This window comes from Kogia breviceps, chromosome 13 (assembly GCF_026419965.1).
Source record: "Kogia breviceps isolate mKogBre1 chromosome 13, mKogBre1 haplotype 1, whole genome shotgun sequence".
NCBI lineage: Eukaryota > Metazoa > Chordata > Mammalia > Artiodactyla > Physeteridae > Kogia > Kogia breviceps.
Window position 1 is genome coordinate 84,455,279 of NC_081322.1, and position 23,513 is coordinate 84,478,791.

The following is a 23,513-nucleotide window of genomic DNA, read 5'->3' on the forward strand; positions in this document are numbered from 1 at the left end:
GTATGCGGGCCTCTCACTGTTGTGGCCTCTCCCGTTGCGGAGCACAGGCTCCGGACGTGCAGGCTCAGCGGCCATGGCCCACGGGCCCAGCTGCTCCGCGTCATGTGGGATCTTCCCGGACCGGGGCACGAACCCACATCCCCTGCATCGGCAGGCGGACTCTCAACCACTGCGCCACCAGGGAAGCCCCGAGAGGCAGATTCTTAACCAGTGCACCACCAGGGAAGTCCCTAACTTAACCATTTTTTAATGCCACTTCTATAAATAACTTCATATTCTTGGACCATTATTTTTTTCTAATGGTCTGTCTAAAGGATTGTCTTTTCTATATTGATTTTTAGTAGCTCTTTATTTCTTTTGGATATTAGCCCTTTGAATATTTTATATATGTGGCAAATATGTTCCCAAATCTGTCACTCATCCATTAAATTTCTTTTTGGGGTGTGTGTTATACAGCTAACCTCATTGAATTTAGCCTTGTTTGCGTAGAGTCACATTGATCAATCAGTCATTCACTTTATGGCTCTTGGATTCTGTTTTTGCCTAAGAAGTCCAACTTACTTCAAATTATGGAAATACTCTCTGACATCTTTTCTCATGTGGGTCTGCTAACTGCTGGAGCTAACGCTAGATGCTCTGGCCAGCACATTAAATCTAGAATCTTGATTTAAAGCACTCATGTCAATAAATTGGACCCGATCCATTATTTTGTTTCATCCTCCTGGGCCTTGTATCATTACAATTCATTCCTAAACTCTTAGCCAGATTTCTGCTGATATAAGTTACAAAATCTTGACATTCTTTTCATGTGTAAGCTATCTCTTTCCTAGACAGACTTTTTACTTCTCCCCTTGGGACATTCCAGCATCTACCTTGGAAATATCTGGTCTGGTGGAGTGCTAGCATCCCCTCTTAGGGTGCCTCCGTAAGATGGGGTCACTGAAAGTGTTCAAGCAGGGGAAGATTGTGGGACCTCGTCCCACAGACAGACTTTATACAGTAGCACAGCAAACTCCATTTGGTTATTGATCGAGGTTAACAGTATTCAAAGAGAAGTAAGATTGAACTGTATGGGCTTTGTGATGAGAGTGGAAATCTCTGATTCTGGCCTTGTTTAAGCGAAGCAAACCAGAGCAGCTCTCTCTTCTTAGTTTAGTGGAGTGTCTAGCTTCTTGACTTGGAAGTAGATCATCTTTTCTTTGTTTTTTCTTGGTCTGCAATAATAAAACAAAAATGGAGAGGGGAGAAAGAGATTATGAGGAGCTGAAAACCAAAATAAAGTGGATAATAGATAAATGGAGCAATAAGTGAGTATAAGCTTTGTCCAGGATCAGCCTTGCAGAGGTCCCAGTGGTGATGCTCAAAAGGAAAATGGACAGAGTGTGGTGAATAGAGAACGTGGATGGAGTCACACCTAAAAGTCTCTCCCAGGAGTGGGACTGGCCTGCGTTCCCTATTTAAGGTGTTTCACCCCTCTCCATAATAGAGAGCGTGGTAAATGTCTAAATTTAATTTTCTATCAATTAAAGATGATGACTGCAAAACATAGACACTGTTATCATCAGTTCTGCAAATAAGACTTGAGAAATTATTTTTATCAGGGTTTATTTACTTTTCAGTCAAAGTAAATAAGTAAAGAACCAATTCAGAAACTTGTTCAAATCGCAACTCTTCTCAGTCATCTTGTCTTTTTTTTTTTTTTTTTTTTTGCGGTATGCGGGCCTCTCACTGTTGTGGCCTCTCCCGTTGCGGAGCACAGGCTCCGGACGCACAGGCTCAGCGGCCATGGCTCACGGGCTTAGTTGCTCCGCGGCATGTGGGATCTTCCCGGACCAGGGCACGAACCCGTGTCTCCTGCATCGGCAGGCGGATTCTCAACCACTGCGCCACCAGGGAAGCCCTCAGTCATCTTGTCTTTATGAACACCAGGATGTGGCTGATACTCAGTGCAGAAATGCTGCTTTCTTCATTTTGCTGTTCCCAGCTGAGCCCTCTTGACGTGTTTCTGTTGATAATACTGAAATCTGGCGTGGGGCTGCTCCTGGGGCCCAGCTCCTCACTGACTCCCCCTGACCCGGAGGGGCTTACTCTTGCCTCAGCCTCTGGACCCATCTGTGATGGGGAGAGGAGCAGAAGCTCACCCAAATCACTGGTCCCCTCAGACTCCAGATGCAGGGCCCATGCTCACCAGCCGAGCTCCCAGCGTCTCCATGTCAGCAGCAGCAGCAACAGCAACAACAGCAGCAGCAGCAACAGCAACAGCAGCAACAGCAGCAACAACAACAGCAACAGCAACAACAGCAACAACAGCAGCAACAACAACAGCAGCAACAGCAACAACAGCAACAGTAGCAGTAGCAGCAACAACAACAGCAACAGCAACAACAGCAGCAAAAACAGTAGCAGCAGCAACAGCAACAGCAGCAGCAGCAACAGCAGCAACAACAGCAGCAACAGCAACAACAGCAGCAAAAACAGCAGCAGCAGCAACAACAACAGCAACAACAGCAGCAAAAACAGCAGCAGCAGCAACAGCAACAACAGCAGCAGCAGCGACAACAGCAACAGCAACAACAGCAGCAGCGACAACAGCAGCAAAAACAGCAGCAGCAGCAACAGCAACAACAGCAGCAGCAGCAGCAGCAACAGCAGCAACAGCAACAGCAGCAGCAGCAGCAGCAACAGCAGCAACAGCAACAGCAGCAACAGCAGCAACAGCAACAGCAGCAGCAGCAGCAACAGCAGCAACAGCAACAACAGCAACAGCAACAACAGCAGCAAAAACAGCAGCAGCAGCAACAGCAACAACAGCAGCAGCAACAGCAGCAACAACAGCAACAGCAGCAGCAACAGCAACAACAGCAGCAAAAACAGCAGCAGCAGCAACAGCAACAACAGCAGCAGCAGCGACAACAGCAACAGCAACAACAGCAGCAGCGACAACAGCAGCAGCAGCAACAGCAACAACAGCAGCAGCAGCAACAGCAGCAGCAGCAATAGCACCAGCAGCAGCAGCAGCAGCAGCGGCCACAGTGACTGGTAGCTGGACACAGCTCTGCACGGGCGCCTTGGGTGAACGCAGCCCTCTGAGGTGAGGCATGTCCATGAGCCCTGGCCCCGGGCTTCCAGGACCAGAACTTTGCTTTGTCACTTACTGACTTTGGGCAAACCTCTCTTGCCCTGTTGTTTTTTCCTGTTGTCAAATGCGGTTAGTAATACTACCTATTGCATAGGTTGTTGCAAGGATTAACTAAGGTGATGCATGAAAAGGGCTTGCAAAGCACTAGTGAAAGCTCTTAGGACCTGTTAGCTGCTGTGACCCCATTCTACAGAAAAGGAAACAGGCTGCAGGGGTGAAGTGAGGTGTATGTTAGTAAGCCAGAAGGCTCTCTTTGTACCTTGGATGGGCTCAGGGACTGAATGACTTGGGTGGTAGTGGGGCTCCTGCCCTCCCTGTTCTCCCCGCTCTCGCTCAGTGTCTGGGATGCTCTGCCTGGGTCGGTTTTCCTGAGCTAGGAGCCTGCCTGACCCCAGGGGCCAACTGCGGTGGGGCGCCCCCTCCTGGCCGCCCCTGCCCCCTGCAGGCTGCCCCTCCTCACCTTTCTCTGCAGGGGAGTCTCTGCCCACCTCTGCCTCAGTCCCCCGTCTTCTCACAAAGAAGCCCCGAGGCTTACAGGTCTGTCTTCTATCTTTGAAAGGTGAACTGGGTTATATGTGCTACAGAAAATAGGAAAGTGCAAATCTTCACAGAAGATCTGTAGATCACATAATTAGCGAGAATATAAAATAACAACGTGAATAATCTTTAAAAATATCTCTTTAGCCTATTCTGAACCAGCCTGATGAAAATGGAAAGCTCTTTCAAGTACAGGTGTAAGTGTATATCACTGAGCTGCACTTCCCTATCTCAAAAACCATTCGGCATATATTTAAAAATTTGATTTCCAATAAATCATCTGGGTACATATTTTCCTGTTTTATAGAACAGCTGTGAAAACTTCTATGAATAATCCCGGTGGTTACTGGACATTTACTAAGGGCCAGGCACTTTACATGTATCACCTCATTTAATCATTACAAAATTCCAACGAGTAGGAACAGTTGTCCCCATTTACAGAAGAAAAATTGAGGCCCAGAGGAGTTAAGGCCATATGATAGGAAATGCGAGGACCTATAACCCAGCAGGACCCAGAATAGACTCCCACCCATGTCCTCTGCCTGCCTTTTGTCTGTAGAAGAACTTTAGTCAAAGAATAAATTTAATCAGACAAGTGAGAAAATGCAGAAAGAAAGGAACACAGTCAAGCAAGAAAAAATAATAATAGTTTGGTTAGCCAGTAACCAAAGTCAAGGACATTTATTTCTTCCCTAAGGACTATAGATAATATTCTGAGCCGTGTCCTTTGAGCTGTTTTGCAGATGCTGAAACCCCCGCCAGGGGGAAGAAGTTAACTTTATGCTGCCCACAAGCACGTAGACCACAGACCGGTTGGAACCGGAAGGCTAATGATGCTGACTCACGATTACACCACCATCAACCAATCAGAATGGTTGGAGTCTTTTATTGAATGACATACCATTCCATGAGCCGCTCACACACCCCATAAAACCCCCACCCTCACCCTGTCTTTATAAACTTTTCCCTGAAAGCCTTCGGGGAATTCAGGTCTTTTAAGCACCAGCTGCCCTGGACTCCTGGCTTGGCACCTGCAATAAAGCTCTCCTTTTCTACTTCACCCAGAACTCTGTCTCTGAGATTCAGTTTGGTGTCGGTGCACAGAGGCCGGGTTTCAGCATCAGACCTGGCCCGTTCCTTGCCATCACATGTTACTGACTTCCTGACACCGGAGCTGGCTGGGAAAAGCCTGGGGGAACGTCACTTAGGGATGCTGTAGAAGGAGCTCTCCATTTATTCCACACGTATTTGGTGAGCTCCTGCTCTGTGTGTGCCAGGTTCTGTGCTTACCTCTAGGGACAGGACCGTAAATGGGGTAGAGTCTCTGTCCTCAAGGGGAGGCACTCCTGTGCCCGGCAAAAGCTGCACTGAGATGGGGTCTACGGGGCCTGGTTGATCAAGGTCAAGGATCTCAAAGTCAAATGTCTACACTCGCCCGGTGGAAAACAGAAGTGTCTGAGGCACAGGATGTAGGGAATGCGGGTCTGTGGCCGACGCCAGCAAGCATGCCCTTCTACAAGCTGAGCCGTCACCACTCAGCTCCTGCAAACTGTCAACAGGAGGAAATGGCTGTTCAGTGCTACCCAATTCTCTGAGTTTTAAAAAAACGATCCTGGAAATTCAGTTTATGTGGATTTCCCACTTTAAAGAATATGGGGGCCAAGCAAAGCTCTTGAGACCCTTGTATCGTGTGGGCTTCCAGTGAGTGACGTCTGGCTGAATTCAAAGCCTCTTCCAAGTTCTAGGGAAAGCCTCAGACCACTGTGATTCTTCTGCTGTGACCTTTCCCAAGTGCTTAATATGCGAAATGTGAAGGGTTTGTAGCATGGATACAGTTCAGTTCAGTTCATGGTGCCAAAAATGGAATATGGTTAAAATAAACGGTCATATCTAAGCATATCACATAAACAAATTTATGGGGAATGTGTCATGTGTGACCCTCTTTATTTAGATTTTTTAAGGTTACTTTTTAAATAGATTTATATGTATTCAGAAAGTACAAAAAGTAATACACTGAAACGTCTCCCTCCTACTGATATCCCGTAGCCTCCCTATTCCAGAAACAATCAATGTTATGCATATTCTTCCAGAGATACAAGTAAATTGTATATATATTTAATATATATGTTTTTTGCTCTTTGTACACAAATGATACACTCTATACTTTTTTATGTTCTACTTTTTTTTCATTAATAATACCCCTAGGAGGATTTCCTTATCAGTGTATATCAAGCTGTCTCATTCTTCTTGATGACTAGGGAGTATTTTATTTTTTATTTTTATTTATTTTTTTTTTTGCGGTATGCGGGCCTCTCACTGTTGTGGCCTCTCCCGTTGAGGAGCACAGGATCCGGACGCACAGGCTCAGCGGCCATGGCTCACGGGCCCAGCCGCTCCGCGGCACGTGGGATCTTCCCGAACCGGGGCACGAACCCGTGTCTCCTGCATCGGCAGGCGGATTCTCAACCACTGTGCCACCAGGGAAGCCCGGGAGTATTTTATTGAACAACATACCATAATTTATCCAACTGGTCTCCCAATCGATGGGCATTGAAAGTTCCCAATCTTTCATTACATAAAAAATATTGCTTAAATGAATAATCCTGTACGTACACCATTTTGCACATGTAAATTCCTAGAGGTGTGGAAGTGCTAGGTAGAAAGATAAGCACATTTGTAATTTTGATACTTTTGTTATATTGCCCATCATAGAGTTTTTAAATCTGACTCCTACTGGCAACGTAGGACACTGCCTATTTCCCCACATCCTTTCCCAACATTGTACAGCTGACCCTTGAACAACACGAGTTTGAACTGCACGGCTCCGCTTATGGGGTCCACTTTCAATAAATATATTGGAAAATGTTTTGGCATTTTGTGATGATTTGAAAAAACTCCCAGATGAACCATGTAGCCTAGAAATATTGAAAAAATTAAGACAAAGTTAAGCATGTCATGAACGCATAAAGTATATGTAGGCATTAGTCTATCCTTACATAGGCATAAGGTGAGTGATATTTAATATAAAATTAAAGTGTTCATTTTCTGTTTTATAATTTTGGTTTCAAAGAATTACATTATCGTACAATATGCCTTTCTCACTCATATTGGAGAAACTGCGTATCAGCCTATCATCACAGGAAAGTGGTGTTTTAAAAAATGTAACAATGTTTTCAATACTGTATTATGAATATGACTGTAATACTGTATGACATCAACATTTTATATCAATTCATTCATTAGTGTATAGGCTAAGCTGCCATGAAGCAACTGTATTATCAATTACACTAGGCGACCATAAAGCAATCATATTGCTGCTTCTTCATTTTCAATGCTTGAGTCACTCTACCTGTTAATAAATATGGACTTCTTTTTTACATTATCTTTTCATTTTTGATGTCTAGTGTTAGTAATACATATAACACCTACAGTGTTTTGTATCATATAAGACAATGTTAATGTAGGTACTGACAATTTGTCTATAAACAGACGATGTAAGCTTACAGTATCGATAAATACAGTATAGCACTGTAAATGTATTTTCTCTTCCTTTTGATTTTCTTCATAATATTTTCATTTCTCTAGCTTACTTTATTGTAAGAATACAGTATGTAATACATATAACATACAAAATATGTGTTGATCAACTATTTATGTTATCCATAAGCTTCTGGTCAACAGCAGGTTATTAGCAGTTAAGGTTTGGGGGAGTTGACAGTTACGTGTGGATTTTGACTGCACAGGGTGTTGGAACCCCTAACCCTGCATGTTTAAGGGTCACCTGTATGTCACCAAGCAGTCTGATCTTTAACAATCCCAGTGGCCATTACTGCAGTGTTACTTTGCACTTATCTTATTATGAAAGAGATTTGGGATATGTTAATATATTTTGGAACTGTTTTATTCTTTCTTTCACTAAATTGTCTGTTCAAGTCCTTTGCCCATTTTTTCTGTTGAGGGGTTGTTCTTACGGATTTGTTAGACCCCTTTATATATTCGGAAAATTAGCCCTTTATGAAGGCATGAACATTTTCTCTAAGTTTGCTATTTTTTTTAAGTTTATAGTAGTTTTTCAACATAGAATTTTAAATTTTTATGAAGGCAAACTTTTTTTAATGGGTCCTGGATGTTTGTGGTCAAATTTTAAAGACCTTCCTCACTATGAAAGGTTAAAGGTATTCTCCCATAGTATCTTCATTCTTTTAGTGTTTCCTTTTTGGTGCATTTTAGTCTCTGATTTCATTTGAATTGATAACAGTGTATGGTGTGAGGTATAGATTCAATCTCACCTTTCTTTACAACTGGCTCCAGAGTTTTCCCAAAGCGTGCATTGAATAGTTCATTTAGGAATCCTAGTTCCCTACCTCTGCATGTTTTCAGCTTCTTCAATGGTCTCAGGCAAAGTCTTCCCTTTGGTCTCTGGGAGCAATAACACCAGTCCTCCAGCAATCAGGCCAACTACAGCTGAAAACCAACAGACGCAAATCACATTCAGAACTGAACCATGCTGGCTCTATAATTAAAGCTCTCCTTATTTCTCAAAAAAAAGTTTGGTTTTTTTTTTGCTGATTTCCTATACTTACAGAATCCTTTGCTATCTCTGGCTGCCCTATTCGCCCTCATAAATGTTTTGCCCATTCCCAAGTCCGCTGGATTACAATTCCTTATAGGGAAATGAAATACTTAACATTTTGAGTCAAGGTTATTCTAGGCTAGAGGACATTGCCATGATATTAAGATACTTTGGAGTCAGAAAATAACTCTGAAAAAGAACCAACGCTAAGAAAAGAAAGAATATAGCTCTGCCAATATAAAGCACTCAGTAACGAAAATGAGTCAGAAACTTGGATCATGACTAGCAAATAAAACTAATGAATCACGTATTATTTCATAACAGCATTAAATAGTATAGCCAGGCCTTTTATTGGATTTTTATTTATTTATTTTTGCTTTTTATTTTTTTAATTGAAGTATAGTTGATGTACAATGTTGTGTTAGTTTCAGGTGTACAGTAAAGTGATTCAGTTATATATATATATAGTCTTTTTCAGATATCTAGGGCTTTCTGTTCTGATTCAGGTATTGGATAAATTTCTCTTATTCCTTTTTTCCTTTGTCTCCAGCTGTAATTTTTTGCAGATGTTGGTGTTTTTGTTTCTCTAAATTCCCATTAAGATTTTAGGATTTAAGGTTACATCTTTATATGCTTTTCCACCATTGAATGCAGGAAGTAGGGTGTATATGTTCTTCACTAGCTGGGGGGTTTCAAAAAATGCCTTCTGGACTCCACTTTTTGCCCGCTTAAAACTGGCAGATATACGGGCCTCCAGTGTGGGCCACGGCCCACGGGCCCAGCCACGCCGCAGCATGTGGGATCTTCCCGGACCGGGGCATGAACCCGTGTCCCCTGCATTGGCAAGCGGACTCTCAACTACTGCGCCACCAGGGAAGCCCATAGCACTTGTTTTGAGGTAGAAACGTGGAGGCCTCTTAAAAATAGGTTTTCATTCAAAGACATCTCTGAGGATTTCTTACCAAAAACCACCAGTGGAAGCTCATGCCAGATGCTGGTGAGCCGGTAGACCAGGAACGGCGTGATGATGCCCCCGACGTCACACATGGAAGAGCAGACGAGGACCCCAAGGTTCCTGAAACACAGGACACTGATGCATCCTTTGACTTATCAAAGGACAGTGGTTGTCTCCCACACCCCCCAGATAAATACTTCCCCAAATCATTAAAACGTGTGTGTGAACTGAAAGTGTACATGTTAGTGTCAATGCACATAAATGATACATGGTACATAATTCCATTCATATTCTGTTGTACTTGTTTTATATTAACCTTCTTGAAGATTTTTCAATGGTGTTGGGGACAATTTTCAGTTTTTCCTTTCATCACTGTCTCCCCCGCTCTGTCCTGTGGTCTTGCTTGGGCTACTCTCCCTCATGTTGACATTTGGTCATCCGTCTCTGGCAGTTCAATAGCTTCTGTTCTCACCGCATGGTTTCTGTGTTCTACCCTACCCTGTAAGTGTGAGGTGTGACCTGCGTACTGCCTTGAAATGGCCTCAACCTCTCTTACCCTGCATTTTGAAAGGTAAGCTGTCCTCCCTAGAGATGATCATACTAAGTAAGTCAGAAAGAGGAAGATAAATACCACATGATACCACTTATATACGTGAAGTCTAAAATATGACACAAATCAACCTATCTACAAAACAGAAAAAGACTCACAGACATAGAGAACAGACTTGTAGTTGCCAAGGGGGAGGGGGTGGCAGGAGAGGGCTTGATTGGGAGTTTGGGATTAGCAGATGCAAGCTAGTATAGATAGGATGGATAAACAACAAGGTCCTACTGTAGAGCACAGGGACACAGGGAACTAGATTCAATATCCTGTGATAAACCATAAAGGAAAAGAATATGAAAAAGAATGTGTGTATGTATATATGTATATGTATATATATATATATATATAAATATAATGACTGAATCACTTTGTTGTACAGCAGAAATGAACACAACATTGTAAATCAACCGTACTTCAATAAAATAAATCGAAGAAAAAAGTACGGTGTCCTCGGCCGGCAGCTGTGGTCGTTCTCAGCAGTACACAAATGGCCCAGCTGCTCTCTTCATGCTGAAGGAAATGTGCTCACCTGATGCATGTGGGGTACAGCTCCGCGTTGACCAGGCAGACCATTTCATAGGCCATCGTAATCCCCATCCTACCCAAGCACGCGGCGGTAACTCTTAGCCAGCGTAGGTCTGAAGGGGAAAACACACCGCTGACACATGCCGCGCTCACTCCCTGGCCTCCCAACAGCGCCCCCGGGGCGTCTGCAAGGAGAAAGTGCACCCTCCAGCATGGGGCGAGAACGCACAATCGGTTCTTCTATAGACTCAGGACAATTCAGCAAAATTCCCCATGTCTGTTCATTTTAGCCTCAGACACAATTCTGATACTCTCTTCACTTTAGACCCCAGTCATTAATGACAACACAATTACACCAGCTTCCAAAGTTGCACCAACTTTAGTCTATAGAAGTCACCCAAAAGAAATAGCATTCACCCCCCCCCCCAAAAAAAATAGCAGTTTTCTCTTTGTGGTCTTCTAACCCCTGCTGTGGGCCAGCTCGATGGCCCGTGGCAGGGGTCCTCCTAGTCTCTCTTGTTATATTACATCAGAGAAGCATTGGGTGTTATTATATTACATCAGGCAACCGCTGGGTGCCACTGTTCTTAAAGGCAGAGTTGCCATATGGGTTCACTCGGGAGGGTCCCAGATATTTTGTTCATTCTTTCCAAATGGATTTGGATGTTAAAGGACATGACCTTTCTCTCAAAGGTCAATAATACCCCCTCTTCTCAGGGCCTTGGAAGACGAGACCCCGGCTTGGCCTGACACTTACCCTCGGGGATAAAAACCGCGGCTAAACAGGCTGCCCCTGCCACCATATTTGATGCAGCCCATGGACGACGGCGGCCTATGCGGTCAATGGTGGCGAGGATGATGAAAGCCGCGGGAAATTCGACCAGGGCGGAGTGGAGGAAGTCCAGGTAGAGGTCGCTCCCGGCGAGGCCCGTGTGCATGATGAGGCCCTGGTAGAGGACGGAGCTCGTGAACCTGAGCAAAGAGGAGAGCTCAGGTCAAGCCAGGCACCAGGAGCAAGTCACCGAAAGGTTGATTGCAGGTCACCTTTTTTCGTCCTCTTATGATTGCTTTCCCTTCTGTTCCGTGGCTTTAACACCATCTGACCCACCGCGGGCGCTGGCTGTGACCCCCGAACCAGGAAAGGGGGAGAATTAGGCTAACATTCCTTGACCAAAGGCAAGAAGAAATGTCTTACTAGAGTGATTTATTTAGTGAACTGTATCAAGCTATTAATGGTTGTCAATTATTTTTCTCTTTGTGGTCTTCTAATGCAGCCGAAATCACAAGGATTGACTACTTGTTAACCCAAATATTAGGAACCCAGGAGACCAAATGGGTACCGAATGCCCAAATGGGTACAGGCCCACTTTTGATGATTTATCTTCTGACGTGATACAGCGATGTTTTGATCTAGTTTTGTTGACTAAAAATGTTCATTGTCCGTAATGGAAAATATGAGGTTGGTCAGCAAGAATCACAATTACGCAGAAAAAGAAAGGATACCGCAGCCAGATTTCCCTGGTGCATTTCACGTGCAATATTGTGAAGGTTGCTACATTAATTCCTGATGAGCTTTGCTCTTGTCAGTGACCGTGAAGCTTTCTTTGGCTGACGTGAGTCGCCCCAGGGATGCCGCCCGGTGAACGGAAGCACGCTGCGGCGAAGGAGGCTGCTGCAGGGCCCGCAGCACAGCGCTCTGGAGCAGCCTGCAGCCGGTGAGGACGGTCAGCCTTGCGATTGGACTGTGGAGCCAGTGGATTATTCCTGTGGTTTATTCTTTTTTCTTTTAATTTTTGAATTTTGTTTTATTTTTTTATACAGCAGGTTCGTACTAGTTATCCATTTTATACATATTAGTGTATAGATGTCAATCCCAATCTCCCAATTCGTCACACCACCCCCCCCACCCCCCGCCACATTCCCCCCCTTGATATCCATACATTTGTTCTCTACACCTGTGTCTCTATTTCTGCCCCGCAAACCGGTTCATCTCTTCCTGTGGTTTATTCTTGTTCGGGAAGTTTACTTATTTATTTTCTCCAGGTAGAAAAGAAAAATAAAAGGCCTTGTACAATCAGGAGAGATGTACACTCATCATCAATTAATCTATACCACAAGGACCTACTGTACAGCACAGGGAACTGTACTCAATATTTTGTAATAACCTATAAGGGAAGAGAATCTGAAGAAGAATATACACATGTACATGTATGTATATACACACATATATAACTGAATTGCTGTGCTGTACACCTGAAACTAACATGATATTATAAATCAATTATACTTCAACTGAAAAAAATTAATCTATACCAGTAGTTCTCAGCTTGGCTATATATTAGAATCACCTGGAGGATTTTGAAAGTATTGGTTCCTGGGCCCTTCCCTCCACCAATTAAATCCATATCCTTGTCAGGGAGGGGTCTGGCCTTGGCCTTTTACCATCTCCCAGGTGATTCTTAAGGGAAAGCCAAGGTTGAGAATGTAGTGATCTATGCATTGGGACTGTAAGCTGATTTCAACATCTGCCTGAGAAAAATGATTTCAGGAAAACCACCTATAAATGAGCCTACTTGCAATCCACTGTTGATGCTAACTGGACCCAGGCTATGTTTTGAAGGTACTCTTCTTGGTCGCTCCCTTTATGTGGATGATTCAGATTAAAAGAATGTGGAGGGATTTTAAAGTGAAAAATAATCTTTACCAGTTGTACATCAAGATCAAAGTGTGTTTCCTTATCTGAGGGGTTCTGACCAAGTCAAGAAACGAAGGATTCAACTTCTCGCCAACTTCCTCATCAGATCCGAGGCTCTAAGAATAGAAAAAATAGGAACAGCTTTGGTACATTTCATGATGGCGTCCCAGGGGATATAATGCCTTACACTCGCTGAGTGTTTTTAATGCGCCCAGGACTAGCTAAGCCCTTCGCACACGTTAGCTTGTTTAATCATTACAACTACCCTACAAGTTAGGTCTACGTTTTTCACCCCATTTCACAGAAGAGGAAGCTGGGCTACAGAGAACCGAGGTGACTCATGCACGTATATAAAAGGATACGGCTGGTAAAGCGGTAAAGCGGGTGGGGTGAAATAAAGGCCCAGCCCAGTGGCCCTGAGGGCTGAGGGCATTGACACGCCCTCTCTGCACACCTGGACCGGTGTGTGGCCCAAAGGTCAGGAGAGTGATCTGGGACCCTGGCTCTCAGTCCAGCGACAGAATCGCCTGGCGCTTGGTAGAATGAAAGATCTCAGGCCCCAGCCCAGACAGATGGAACCCGAATCTGCATGTTCACAAGGTCCCCAGGTGATCCTGTGCACAGAATTGAGAAAGCCTACTCTAGATGACACAGTAGGTGGTGGAGGGGACATTTCATCTCCAGGGTTCAGGAACCCTTGTGAGACCCACTCCCCTCTGTCTCCTTCCTGGAGTAACACGTGATGTTGTATGAAAGACCCAGGAACGAGGGGAAGAAGTCTCCAGGAGACCAGCAGTGACCAGACTTACCACCGTCACGTGAACTCTGACCTGGAGCCAGACAGTGACCCACATGTGCCTTATGCCCTGGCCAGTTTCTGAGAGGATGTGAAATCCAAGAATCGGTGCTATGCCTGTCATTCTTGGGAAAAAATACATATTCCAAACACCCAGAAACCAGAGAGGAAATGAAGAAAAAAGAGCTCTGAGCCCCCAAATCCTCACTCTAAATGCCACGTCAATCTCAAATTCTTACAGGTCACTCATCTTAGAGCCTCATCAGAAATGACTTACTCTTATTTCACTATAAATTCCTAATAAGCTTGATATTCTCATTTCCAAGCCTTGTCAGATGAAAAGGTTTAAATTAAAGGTGATGAGATCCGCTAAAGGCAAAACACTAAATGCAGAGAAAATGAACACTTCAGTAATTTGTTCTATTCAGGAAGGCAGGGGTTGCTTAAAATATTTCTATCCAAAATTTTAAAAATTCTAAGAAATTATTTGTGTTTGAAGAATCTTCCCTCTGGGGAAAACCTCCCTCCCTGAGGATGTTGATGAACACACAGGCAAACAAGACTTCGAGTACCGGGGCCTATGGGGCAACATGGCCGAGAGGTGAACTAGATAGAAGCTCCTCATTTGACTTTTAAAAGACTTTTGGCTTCCTTTAGTTTTATGTTTTCCATCTGCTTAAAATATTCTACCAGGGAACCACAAATCTTAGTACAACAGAAATAATCCTGCTGCACACGGTGGGTGGGCCTCTTTTGCCACCTCCTTTGAGACAATGCACGGTTTTCCCAAATCTTCCCTTTCACTGTTCCCTGATTTGATAGTTCAGCTGCTGGCTCACCTGAAGAGAGGCAGGCAGAGATTTTCCATTTTTCTTTGCTATGTGCTTAATGACTTTCATGGCTTTAGCATCTTTGTTCTGGGAGATCAGCCACCTAGGAGACTCGGGTACACACCTAGGGCACAGAAAAAGTGTCATCAGTGCTGTTAAGTGGAGGGGAAAATCTTACTGAACACCTACCCCCAGGGGTCATAAGCAGATTTCTGTGAGGGATCTTACACAGTGAGGTTTGGTTGGATCTACAAAGGAAATAAAAGTGTGCAGGGGCTACACAGCAAAGAGAACCATCAACAAAATGAAAAAGCAGCCTACTGAATGGGAGAGAATATTTGCAAACCGTGTATCTGATAGTGGGTTAATATCCAACATATATAAAGAACTCATGCAATCCAATAGCAGAAAACCAAGCAATTCAATTTACAAATGGGCAGAGTATCTGAATAGACATTGTTCCAAAGAAGACAAACGGATGGCCAACAACTGCATGAAAAGCTGCTCAACATCACTAATCACCAGGGAAAAGCAAATCAAAACTACAGTGAGGTATCACCTCACCCCTGTCAGAATGGCTGTTATCAAAAAGACAAGAAATAAGTGTTGGCAAGGATGTAGAGAAAAGGGAATCCTGCTGGATTCCCACCAGGAATTCCCACTATTGGTGGGAATGTAAATGGTGCGGCCACTGTGGAGAACAGTATGGAGGTTCCTTCAAAAAAATTAGAAATACTGTAGGATCCAGAAATTCCACTTCTGAATATTTATCTGAAGAAAACAAAACACCCCAAATACCTATTTTCTACTCTTCTGTGGAGCTTGTAGAATTGTTAAGAAAATTAAATTTGACTCTATTGAGTGAAAGTGGCAAGAAGTGCTTCAGAAATAGTCAGAACTTGGATAATAGGTGGGCCTTCTCTGTCATGCTAAAGCATTAGGTCTTTATTCTGAAGGGAATCAAACTACTGAAAGAGGTTTAAGCAGGAGAGTAACGGGGTGGGCCTGGATTTTTACAATGCGGCGTGAAACATGGGTTAGAGGATGGGAAAGCTGATGCCAAAGAGACCAGTTATGAGTCTACCCAGAAATCCAGGCAAGACATAATGGATTCCTAATGAGAACAGGGGAAAAGGGGGATGGTTTCAGAGATATAAAGGGGGTAGAAAGGATATAGGGATGAAACCAAGGATCACTCTCAGGGTTTTACTGGCTTTTGGAGGAGAAATAGGCTTCCTGGGAAGGGTTGAGATGTTTAATTCTTAGACAAGACAGCTATGGGAGGAACAGGTAGATATGTCCAGGAGCTAAATAAGCGGGTTTTTTCATAGGAGAAAGATTTGGTTGATAATCTAGCATCCCTCTTGCTTTATCTCAGGTAACCTTGTATTAGGAGTTTCTGATAGTTTCTTCTGTTTTCACTGTTTTCCATGTTTCCCTTGGGCAGGGGTGACAAACATATTTCACTTGTCCTGTTAACTCTGATTGATTGGTATGGTCTCTCTGGGGTGCCGTGTTGGCCTTATCTGGGATAAAGACTGCTGTGATTGATTGGGGATGTCTGCTTTTGGCATGGTATGGGAAGTGGTGACAAAAGTGCCATAATTCCCCTTCTCTATCCTGAAGTTTCTTCTGAGGAGGGGCAGAATAAGAACAGTAATATTGTCAGTCTCTTTAAAGGGTATCATGGCTACTGGAAGCTACTTTAAACACCACAAAAATAAGTTGAAAAATGTGAGATCCAAGTCATAAAACTCTTAAGTTCAAAGTGAAAGAACATCTGATTTCCAGAGGGGAAGACAGGTTAAAGCTTATGATTTTTATCCCTGAAACATGGACCTGGGTTTCCTGTGAAACAGAAGAGTGAAGGATATCTTAGGTTGGAAGGATGGTGTGTATTGGGGAAGACAGTCTTTTTAGATAAATAAAATATTTCAGTCTATCTCCTCTTGGTTCCACATGGACTTACCAGTAATAGAGCAAGAAGCAGAAGTTGGGCAGAGTCACTGTGAACTGCAGCCACCTCCAGTGCGGAAGTGCGTATGCCACCCCAGCAAGCACCAGGAGCCCAACCGTAAAAGCCACTTGGTAAAAAATCCCCACTGTTCTCCGGTAGCTTAGCCCAACAAATTCTGTAACTGCAGAGAGAACCCAAACGGTCAACGCAAGTCAGTACAACAGTGAGTTGGCTGTCGAACTGTGGGGAAACTAGAATGCCAACTCAAAAAGTAGCCCAAGTTCCAGAATTTTCCATACAGCTGTCTGAAAACTTTTAAATGTTCTTTGGGACCTATTTTGTTATGATTACTGCTGTTGTGTTAATTAATGTAAAATCTTATAACCCCACATTACATGGGGTAAACATTGACTTTAGAGCATAGATGATTTTCACGTAAATGAACAGCTCAATATAACTTGTCCTCTTACATGAGTTAAACATTTTCTTGGCAATCCTGTTAATGTGTTTAAATGGCTTGGAAACCTGGTGGTGGGGTTCCAAGCTGACTGGAGTCGGCTAGTACTGGCTTGCAAGAACTGATTTTTAAATTTTCAGGAATTTTGCAAGCCGGTTTTTAACCCGTTGGTAGCTTAAAAGCAGTCATGGTGGGAGTATTTACAACTTAGAAATTGGAAAACACTATGAATCAGGCTTTTTATTTTCCAAGAGCTGGTGTATGAGCATGACACTGCACATGGTATAATCATCAGCCTTATCCAATCCCATGACTACAGCATGACCGAAGTATGCAGTCTGTGGTACATGGATTTAAGAAATAGTCATTTTTGTATTACAGACATTCTAGAATTGAGATTCTAGATATCCCATGAACCACAGAGTTTTGCTTTAAATGTTTGGTAATCGTGTTAAAGACTTCAACTGTTTGTAAACCAAATAGAAGTGCACTCTAAAATTATTCCTATAAATCACTGTGAAGTATCCAACAGCATTTTAAAAAGACAGACAAAATTATGTACATGCTTAATAAATAGAAATGTCTGTCTTTCAAAGTGGATGGGGTCATGGATGAGGTCTTGGGGTAGCAGGTAGAAAGAGGGTGAATGACAGGTGCATCTTAAGGACATCCAGAGGGACTGGAGAAGAAATTAATGGGAGAAGGATGAAATTTAAATTCAAATTCTACATATTTCTACATGTCACGTGCATGAGAAACCAAATTTCTCATAGAATAACTGCGTATATTAATTCCTTTGTTGCCCAGACATAGATCACGTGACCACCATGACAGGCATCTGAGGGTGTCAGGCACCATCTCCTCTTCATCTCGCAGAATCCCCCAAATTAACTCTACTGGGTCAAATTTTAAGCACACATATTCTAGTTCTCCTGTGCAAAATGAAAGATTGATTAATATTATTTTAATTTCAGTGTCCATTTCCCTTTGTGTGGATGCTCTTTGAATGTAGCAGAAGGGCAAGCAATGATGGAGTGAATTCCCAAGATCTAATTATGGTGGTAATTCTCCTTAATATTATTTTTACAGATGCTCTGCTGTTATAATTCAAATATTCTCTTAAAATCCATGGAGCTTTGGGCTTCCCTGGTGGCGCAGTGGTTGAGAATCTGCCTGCGAATGCAGGGGACACGGGTTCGAGCCCTGGTCTGGGAGGATCCCACATGCCGCGGAGCAAGTGGACCCGTGAGCCACAACTACTGAGCCTGCGCGTCTGGAGCCTGTGCTCCACAACAAGAGAGGCCGCGACAGTGAGAGGTCCGTGCACCGCGATGAAGAGTGGCCCCCACCCACTGCAACTAGAGAAAGCCCTCGCACAGAAACAAAGACCCAACACAGCCCCAAATAATACATAAATATTTTTTTAAAAATCCATAGAGCTTAAGCATAACCCTGGTTCCTAATGAGTAGGATGTAAATGATATTCCTGGTCCTACAAATGACTCGCTGAGGAACCGAGATTGGCCACAGTGCTTCTATCCTTGGTTTCCTTGCATATACATTGAGGATAGCTGTGCTTTGCTAGAATGGATGTGCTCAAATTAATAAAGCCCCTTATAAATCTAATATATTCTCATCAGTGAACTTTCTCTCTGTAAAGCCTGGTAGGCTAGATTTCCCCTCTATGGTACACCCCAGGGCACAGAAAACAAAAATTCCTGAAGAGTTATATAAGAGTTTGGATGGCATGATGTTTACTCTCATTCCTGCTTCATTGTTTTCTTTCTAGGAGGAATGCAGAATGAGTTTACTGAAAAGATTTCAGAAATTCTTTTGATACAGAAAAAAAATCTTTCAACATTGTCTTGAAGCTGAGTCCATCTTCCTGTGCAGCTACCCTCACGTGACTGACTATATTTTGCCAGCAATGTCCCCCACAGCTACAATCACAAGCATTCTTACTCAGGATGTAGCCTATTAACCAGCCTGCCTTGCTGACCAGTCCTTGGATCAAGCGAAAAATTAGCATCCATGTATAGTTTGGGGAAATAGCCATGAGAACTCCAGATGAAGCATTTATGAGGATTGTAATCAAGAGGCAGAGCTTACGGCCAAACCTGCAAGGAGAAAACAAAGAGAGGGAATGGAATTAGATTAGATTCATGAGCGTTGTAGAAAATTCATGGAAGTTATGGAGCTCTAAACTAAAGTGGAGGTTATCTCTGAATTATGGAAATTCAGGAGGTACAGACTGAGATCCACCAAGAGAATCCCTGACTTCAGGTCAGTTCCATCAGGACTTTGCACCAGGGCACTATGTATAAACTTGAAGCCCAGTGAGGCCCATTCACCCTGGGCTGGAGCACCTCTCAGCCCCCCACTGTGGAGGGTACGTGGGGAGGGGGTGATTCTTCAGGCCACCCAGTGCTGAGTGCCCCAGGGGCCTGTCTAGGTCTTCCGTCATGACATGAGCTGGGCCTTTGCACCAACAGTCTCAACTAGTTGCCCACTGAGGAGCTTTGGCTTTAGAAAAAACAAAATTCCGTGTTCAATGTATTTCCCCATCCATTTGCAACACTGCCTTTGGACTTCATGGTATTTGTGTGTCTCCATGGAAACGGTCTTTTGTGTGGCGCTGTCATCATCTCACCTGTTGCCATCCCATAGGCCTTTGCCGTGGAGTACCTTAGCAGGATTGCTCCTGCACATTTTTTTTGAGAGACTTGGGTCCCATCGGTTTAGGGACCTGGAGAGTGTCTCAGTGTACAGAGTAGACGGAAACGTGGGAACCTGGGTTTCACCTTGGCCTTACCACTGACTGGGATGTCGGGCGAGTTATGTGGCCTTTCTCAGTTTCTTCATCTGGAGAAGAGCTATCTGACCCAGCCTGACCAGGCGATTAAGTGCGGTATTACACCTAAAGAGTTTCGCGTCCAGCCCTCCTCCCTCCCTCTCTCCTTCCCTCCCTTTGTGAAGCTGCCTCTCAGAAAGCTGACTTGAGGTTCAGTCTCTTTTTTTCACATTTCATCACGTCCTCTTGATTTTGTTCTAAAAGACGCCCTAATTAGCTGTAAGTGGATATTTTAAAAATTCTTCATGCAAAGCGATGTTTTATTTGATTTTTGTTTGTTTACCCACTTCAAGCTGAACGTCAGTAGCGCTGCCACATCGTTAGCAGTGTACACTTGACGCGGCTGGACATTTTTTAATCGCTGCTCTTCTTTTAGGCAATTTGTGCTCTAGTGACCATTTCAATACTAACTGATGACTTGAAAAGTATCCACAACATTGTTAATCATTACTTGGGATTATTAATGCTTTAAATCTGAAATTTAAAGATCAAGCAGTCTCATTAGTAATTAATGTAAACTGCTAAACTTCTTAAAACCCTGTTTTGACCACATCATTTTAAAATTCGCAGTCAGTGGTTCCCCACTGTAAACATATACCCCCTGGACTTTTATCCACAGCCTTCCAAAGTCATTATCAGCACAATGCTTTAGCCTTTCTTCCTGAACCTCTCCCTTTACCCTCAAAGAATTTATAAGTATGTTCTGAAGTGATAATTCTTCAACTTCCAAAGTCGACTCAGCCAAATCCCAAAGCACCGTAATCATGCTCCTGCATATGGACGAAATCCCATGGCTGATGAACGGGAACGCTCACCATCTGAAACCCAGTGCGTGGAAGCCTTCAGAGAATCAAACCTACCAATGCAGAACAGCTTCACCAGGGGACACGTTCACATAAAGACACAATGCTATTAAAACAATAAGGCGGGGACTTCCCTTGGGGCGCAGTGGTTAAGAATTCGCCTGCCAATGCGGGGGACAAGGGTTAGAACCCTGGTCCGGGAGGATCCCACATGTGTGGAGCAACTAAGCCCGTGCGCCACAACTACTGTGCCTGTGCTCTAGAGCCCGCGAGCCACAACTACTGAGCCCATGTGCCACAAATACTGAAGCCCGCACGCCTAGAGCCCGTGCTCCGCAACGAGAGAAGCCAGGGCACTGAGAAGCCCGCGCACCACAAGGAAGAGTAGCCCCCGCTCGCCGCAGCTAGAGAAAGCCCGCGCGCAGCAACGAAGACCCGACGCAGCCAAAAATAAATACATAAATAAATAAAATTTTTTTAAAAACACAATGAGGCAGGGCTGGAAGAAATTTTGGAGATTTGGGAGAGTGGTTCGGGAACCTTCCCCCCTTCTTACCCTCCCACAACAGAACCACTCAAGTGGTTAAATGAAAAACGAAGAGCAAATAAAAGACAATGGGGTGAACTCCAGGACTGCTGGCTTCAAAAGTCCTTTAGCTACTTGCTACTCAGACTGTAGTCTGGGGCTATCAGCGTCACCGTAGCGTGGTTAGAAATGCAGATTCTCAGGCCCACTCCAGACCCACTGGATCAGAATCATAATTCTAACAAACCCCCCAGGTGGTTAATGTGGACGTTAACATTTGGGAAGCACTGCTTTCATTTCACTGAGCCTCAGTCTCCTCATCTGCCAACGGGATGATAAACTCTCCTTTCAAAGGCTGTTAGGATCCTAAGTGAAATGTAACACATATGGATGCCCAGTAAAATGGCTGTGGCACATAGTAGGAAAGGGAGAGCTAGTTTTGAAAGATTCCACAGAGTTGAGTAAGTTTGACTGCGACCCACTGGGACCTTGATTCTGCCTTGATCTCGTTCCACTGTGAAATCTGGACAGTGCAGTGCTGGCTCTTGAGAGCTGACCGATAGACTTTCAGGAAATTTGTGAGCTGATTGTGAAACACAGCCATTATTAAAAATGAAAGTACACACTTACAATAAAGTAAATTTTGTTAAAAACACGCATAATAAATATGCAAAACTTATCTCTTCCTAATTATTTTACTGTGTTTGACCATTATCTATTATGCTCAGGAAGTTTTTTATGTCCACCTGTTGTAGCTGTATGGTGGAAATACCATAGAATGGTGCATATTTCTAGCCAACTCTGTGTTCAGTGACCTCTCTTTGGTAGCTTGAAATGGACCACCGTGGGAGCCTTGACAACATGGAGATCAACAAACCCTACAAATTGAGGCTTTTCCTTCCGAGAGTCAGTTGTTAAACATTGACAAGCCTGACACGAAATTACTGACCATTAGAGTAAAAAAAACCTTGAATTGGTGAGAGATTATTTTTTGGTGTCAGGTGATTCTGAAAATCATTCTTTAGGAGGTTTGAATGATGAAAAAAATTAGACATCTTACAAAAGGTTTATTTTCAAAATCTCTAGCGTATATCCCCAGTCCCTCCCTCCTTCTACCTGCAAAGGTGACCTTCAGAAAGTTGACTTGGTGTAAGACTCAGTATTCTTATTATAACCTGTTCATAATGTGCTCCTGGCTTTCTTCTAAAAGACACCTCCATCAGCCCTTAGGTCATATTGTTATAGGAGAGAACAAGTCATCACGTTGGATCTGTTTCTTTTACTTTAACCTTTCTTTGCTTCCCGTCGCTTTTGTTCATTAAAAGGATACTGTCTATACATAATGGCCTGCCTCGGGGAACCCCGCCCCTCTGCCTGAATGTGAAACCAAAGTGCCTGTGTTCAGGGAAACATCGCGACCCTGTCCATCTGCCGATGGCTGCAAAGAAGAAGAAATTAACACATCCCCTCCTTGGGGCTGGCCATGCCAGGAGATACTTGCAAAACTTATGGTGTTTTTAGTTTACTTCACCATCTCCTCCCCCTCTCTCTTCTATAAAAGAAACTGGCATCCAACCCCCCTGGTTATTTTGGGGACCCTACCCTGCCGTCTTCTCTGTCTGCTGGCTTTCTGAATAAATTCGTGTTCCTTGTCTCAACGTTTCGTCTCCGATTTATTGGCCTGTCAAGTGGCAGGCGGAGTGGGCTTGGGCTCAGTAACAATATTTTTTAAATTCCTCATAACGGACGATCTATTTTATCTAGTGTTGGTTTAATCTGTAGCATCAGATGGATTTCCATGAGATTCTTGTTCCAGTCTATAAAACGTGACAATTTTTCAGTAATAGGCATGAAATGTGCAATAGATAGTGTCCTTTTCGGACCGGTAGGGTGGCTGTCTCATTACGCACCCTTAACCTTCATACACAAACAAACGGAAGAGAAGGCGGCAGCAAGCACCCAGACTTCAGACAGTTTAAGAAAAAGAAATAGAGGGATGTACACAGCTTTGGGGCGAAGAATCATGAGTAGTCAACTTTACATGGGCGATTTCAACAATAGGAACAAAATAATGAGGTCATCTAAGAAGGTGGGTAATTGCCCGGGGATTTTTAAGTCAGGAATGCACTATCTGGAGAGAATGATAACCCGTCTCCTGCTCTTTGAGTGGGATGGGAATAATTAACTCATTTATTTAACCAACTGTGAAGCTCAGTCCCCTATTCGCTCACTTCCGTGCTGGCGAGTCCAGTGTTAGAATCTGCG

At 43.7% G+C, this 23,513-nt stretch overlaps 1 protein-coding gene across 2 annotated transcripts in view; it reads right to left on the minus strand.

The window, feature by feature from the left end:
- The window catches only part of SLC22A2 (solute carrier family 22 member 2), a 28,281-nt gene continuing 4,768 nt past the window's right edge, over positions 1 to 23,513 (minus strand). Inside the window, exons 3-12 of one of the 2 annotated variants that reach the window (XM_067011452.1) lie at positions 19,031 to 19,185; positions 16,624 to 16,792; positions 14,664 to 14,778; positions 13,038 to 13,144; positions 11,091 to 11,305; positions 10,338 to 10,446; positions 9,212 to 9,324; positions 8,041 to 8,140; positions 4,745 to 4,751; positions 938 to 1,208 (exon numbers count right to left, since the gene is read on the minus strand). In XM_067011452.1, the coding sequence (XP_066867553.1) occupies positions 1,023 to 1,208; positions 4,745 to 4,751; positions 8,041 to 8,140; positions 9,212 to 9,324; positions 10,338 to 10,446; positions 11,091 to 11,305; positions 13,038 to 13,144; positions 14,664 to 14,778; positions 16,624 to 16,792; positions 19,031 to 19,185 (1,276 nt within the window). In that variant the 3' untranslated portion in view covers positions 938 to 1,022. Of the gene's footprint in view, positions 1,215 to 4,744; positions 4,752 to 8,040; positions 8,141 to 9,211; positions 9,325 to 10,337; positions 10,447 to 11,090; positions 11,306 to 13,037; positions 13,145 to 14,663; positions 14,779 to 16,623; positions 16,793 to 19,030; positions 19,186 to 23,513 lie in introns of both variants that reach the window. The other variant, XM_059083525.2, reaches the window with a different exon arrangement.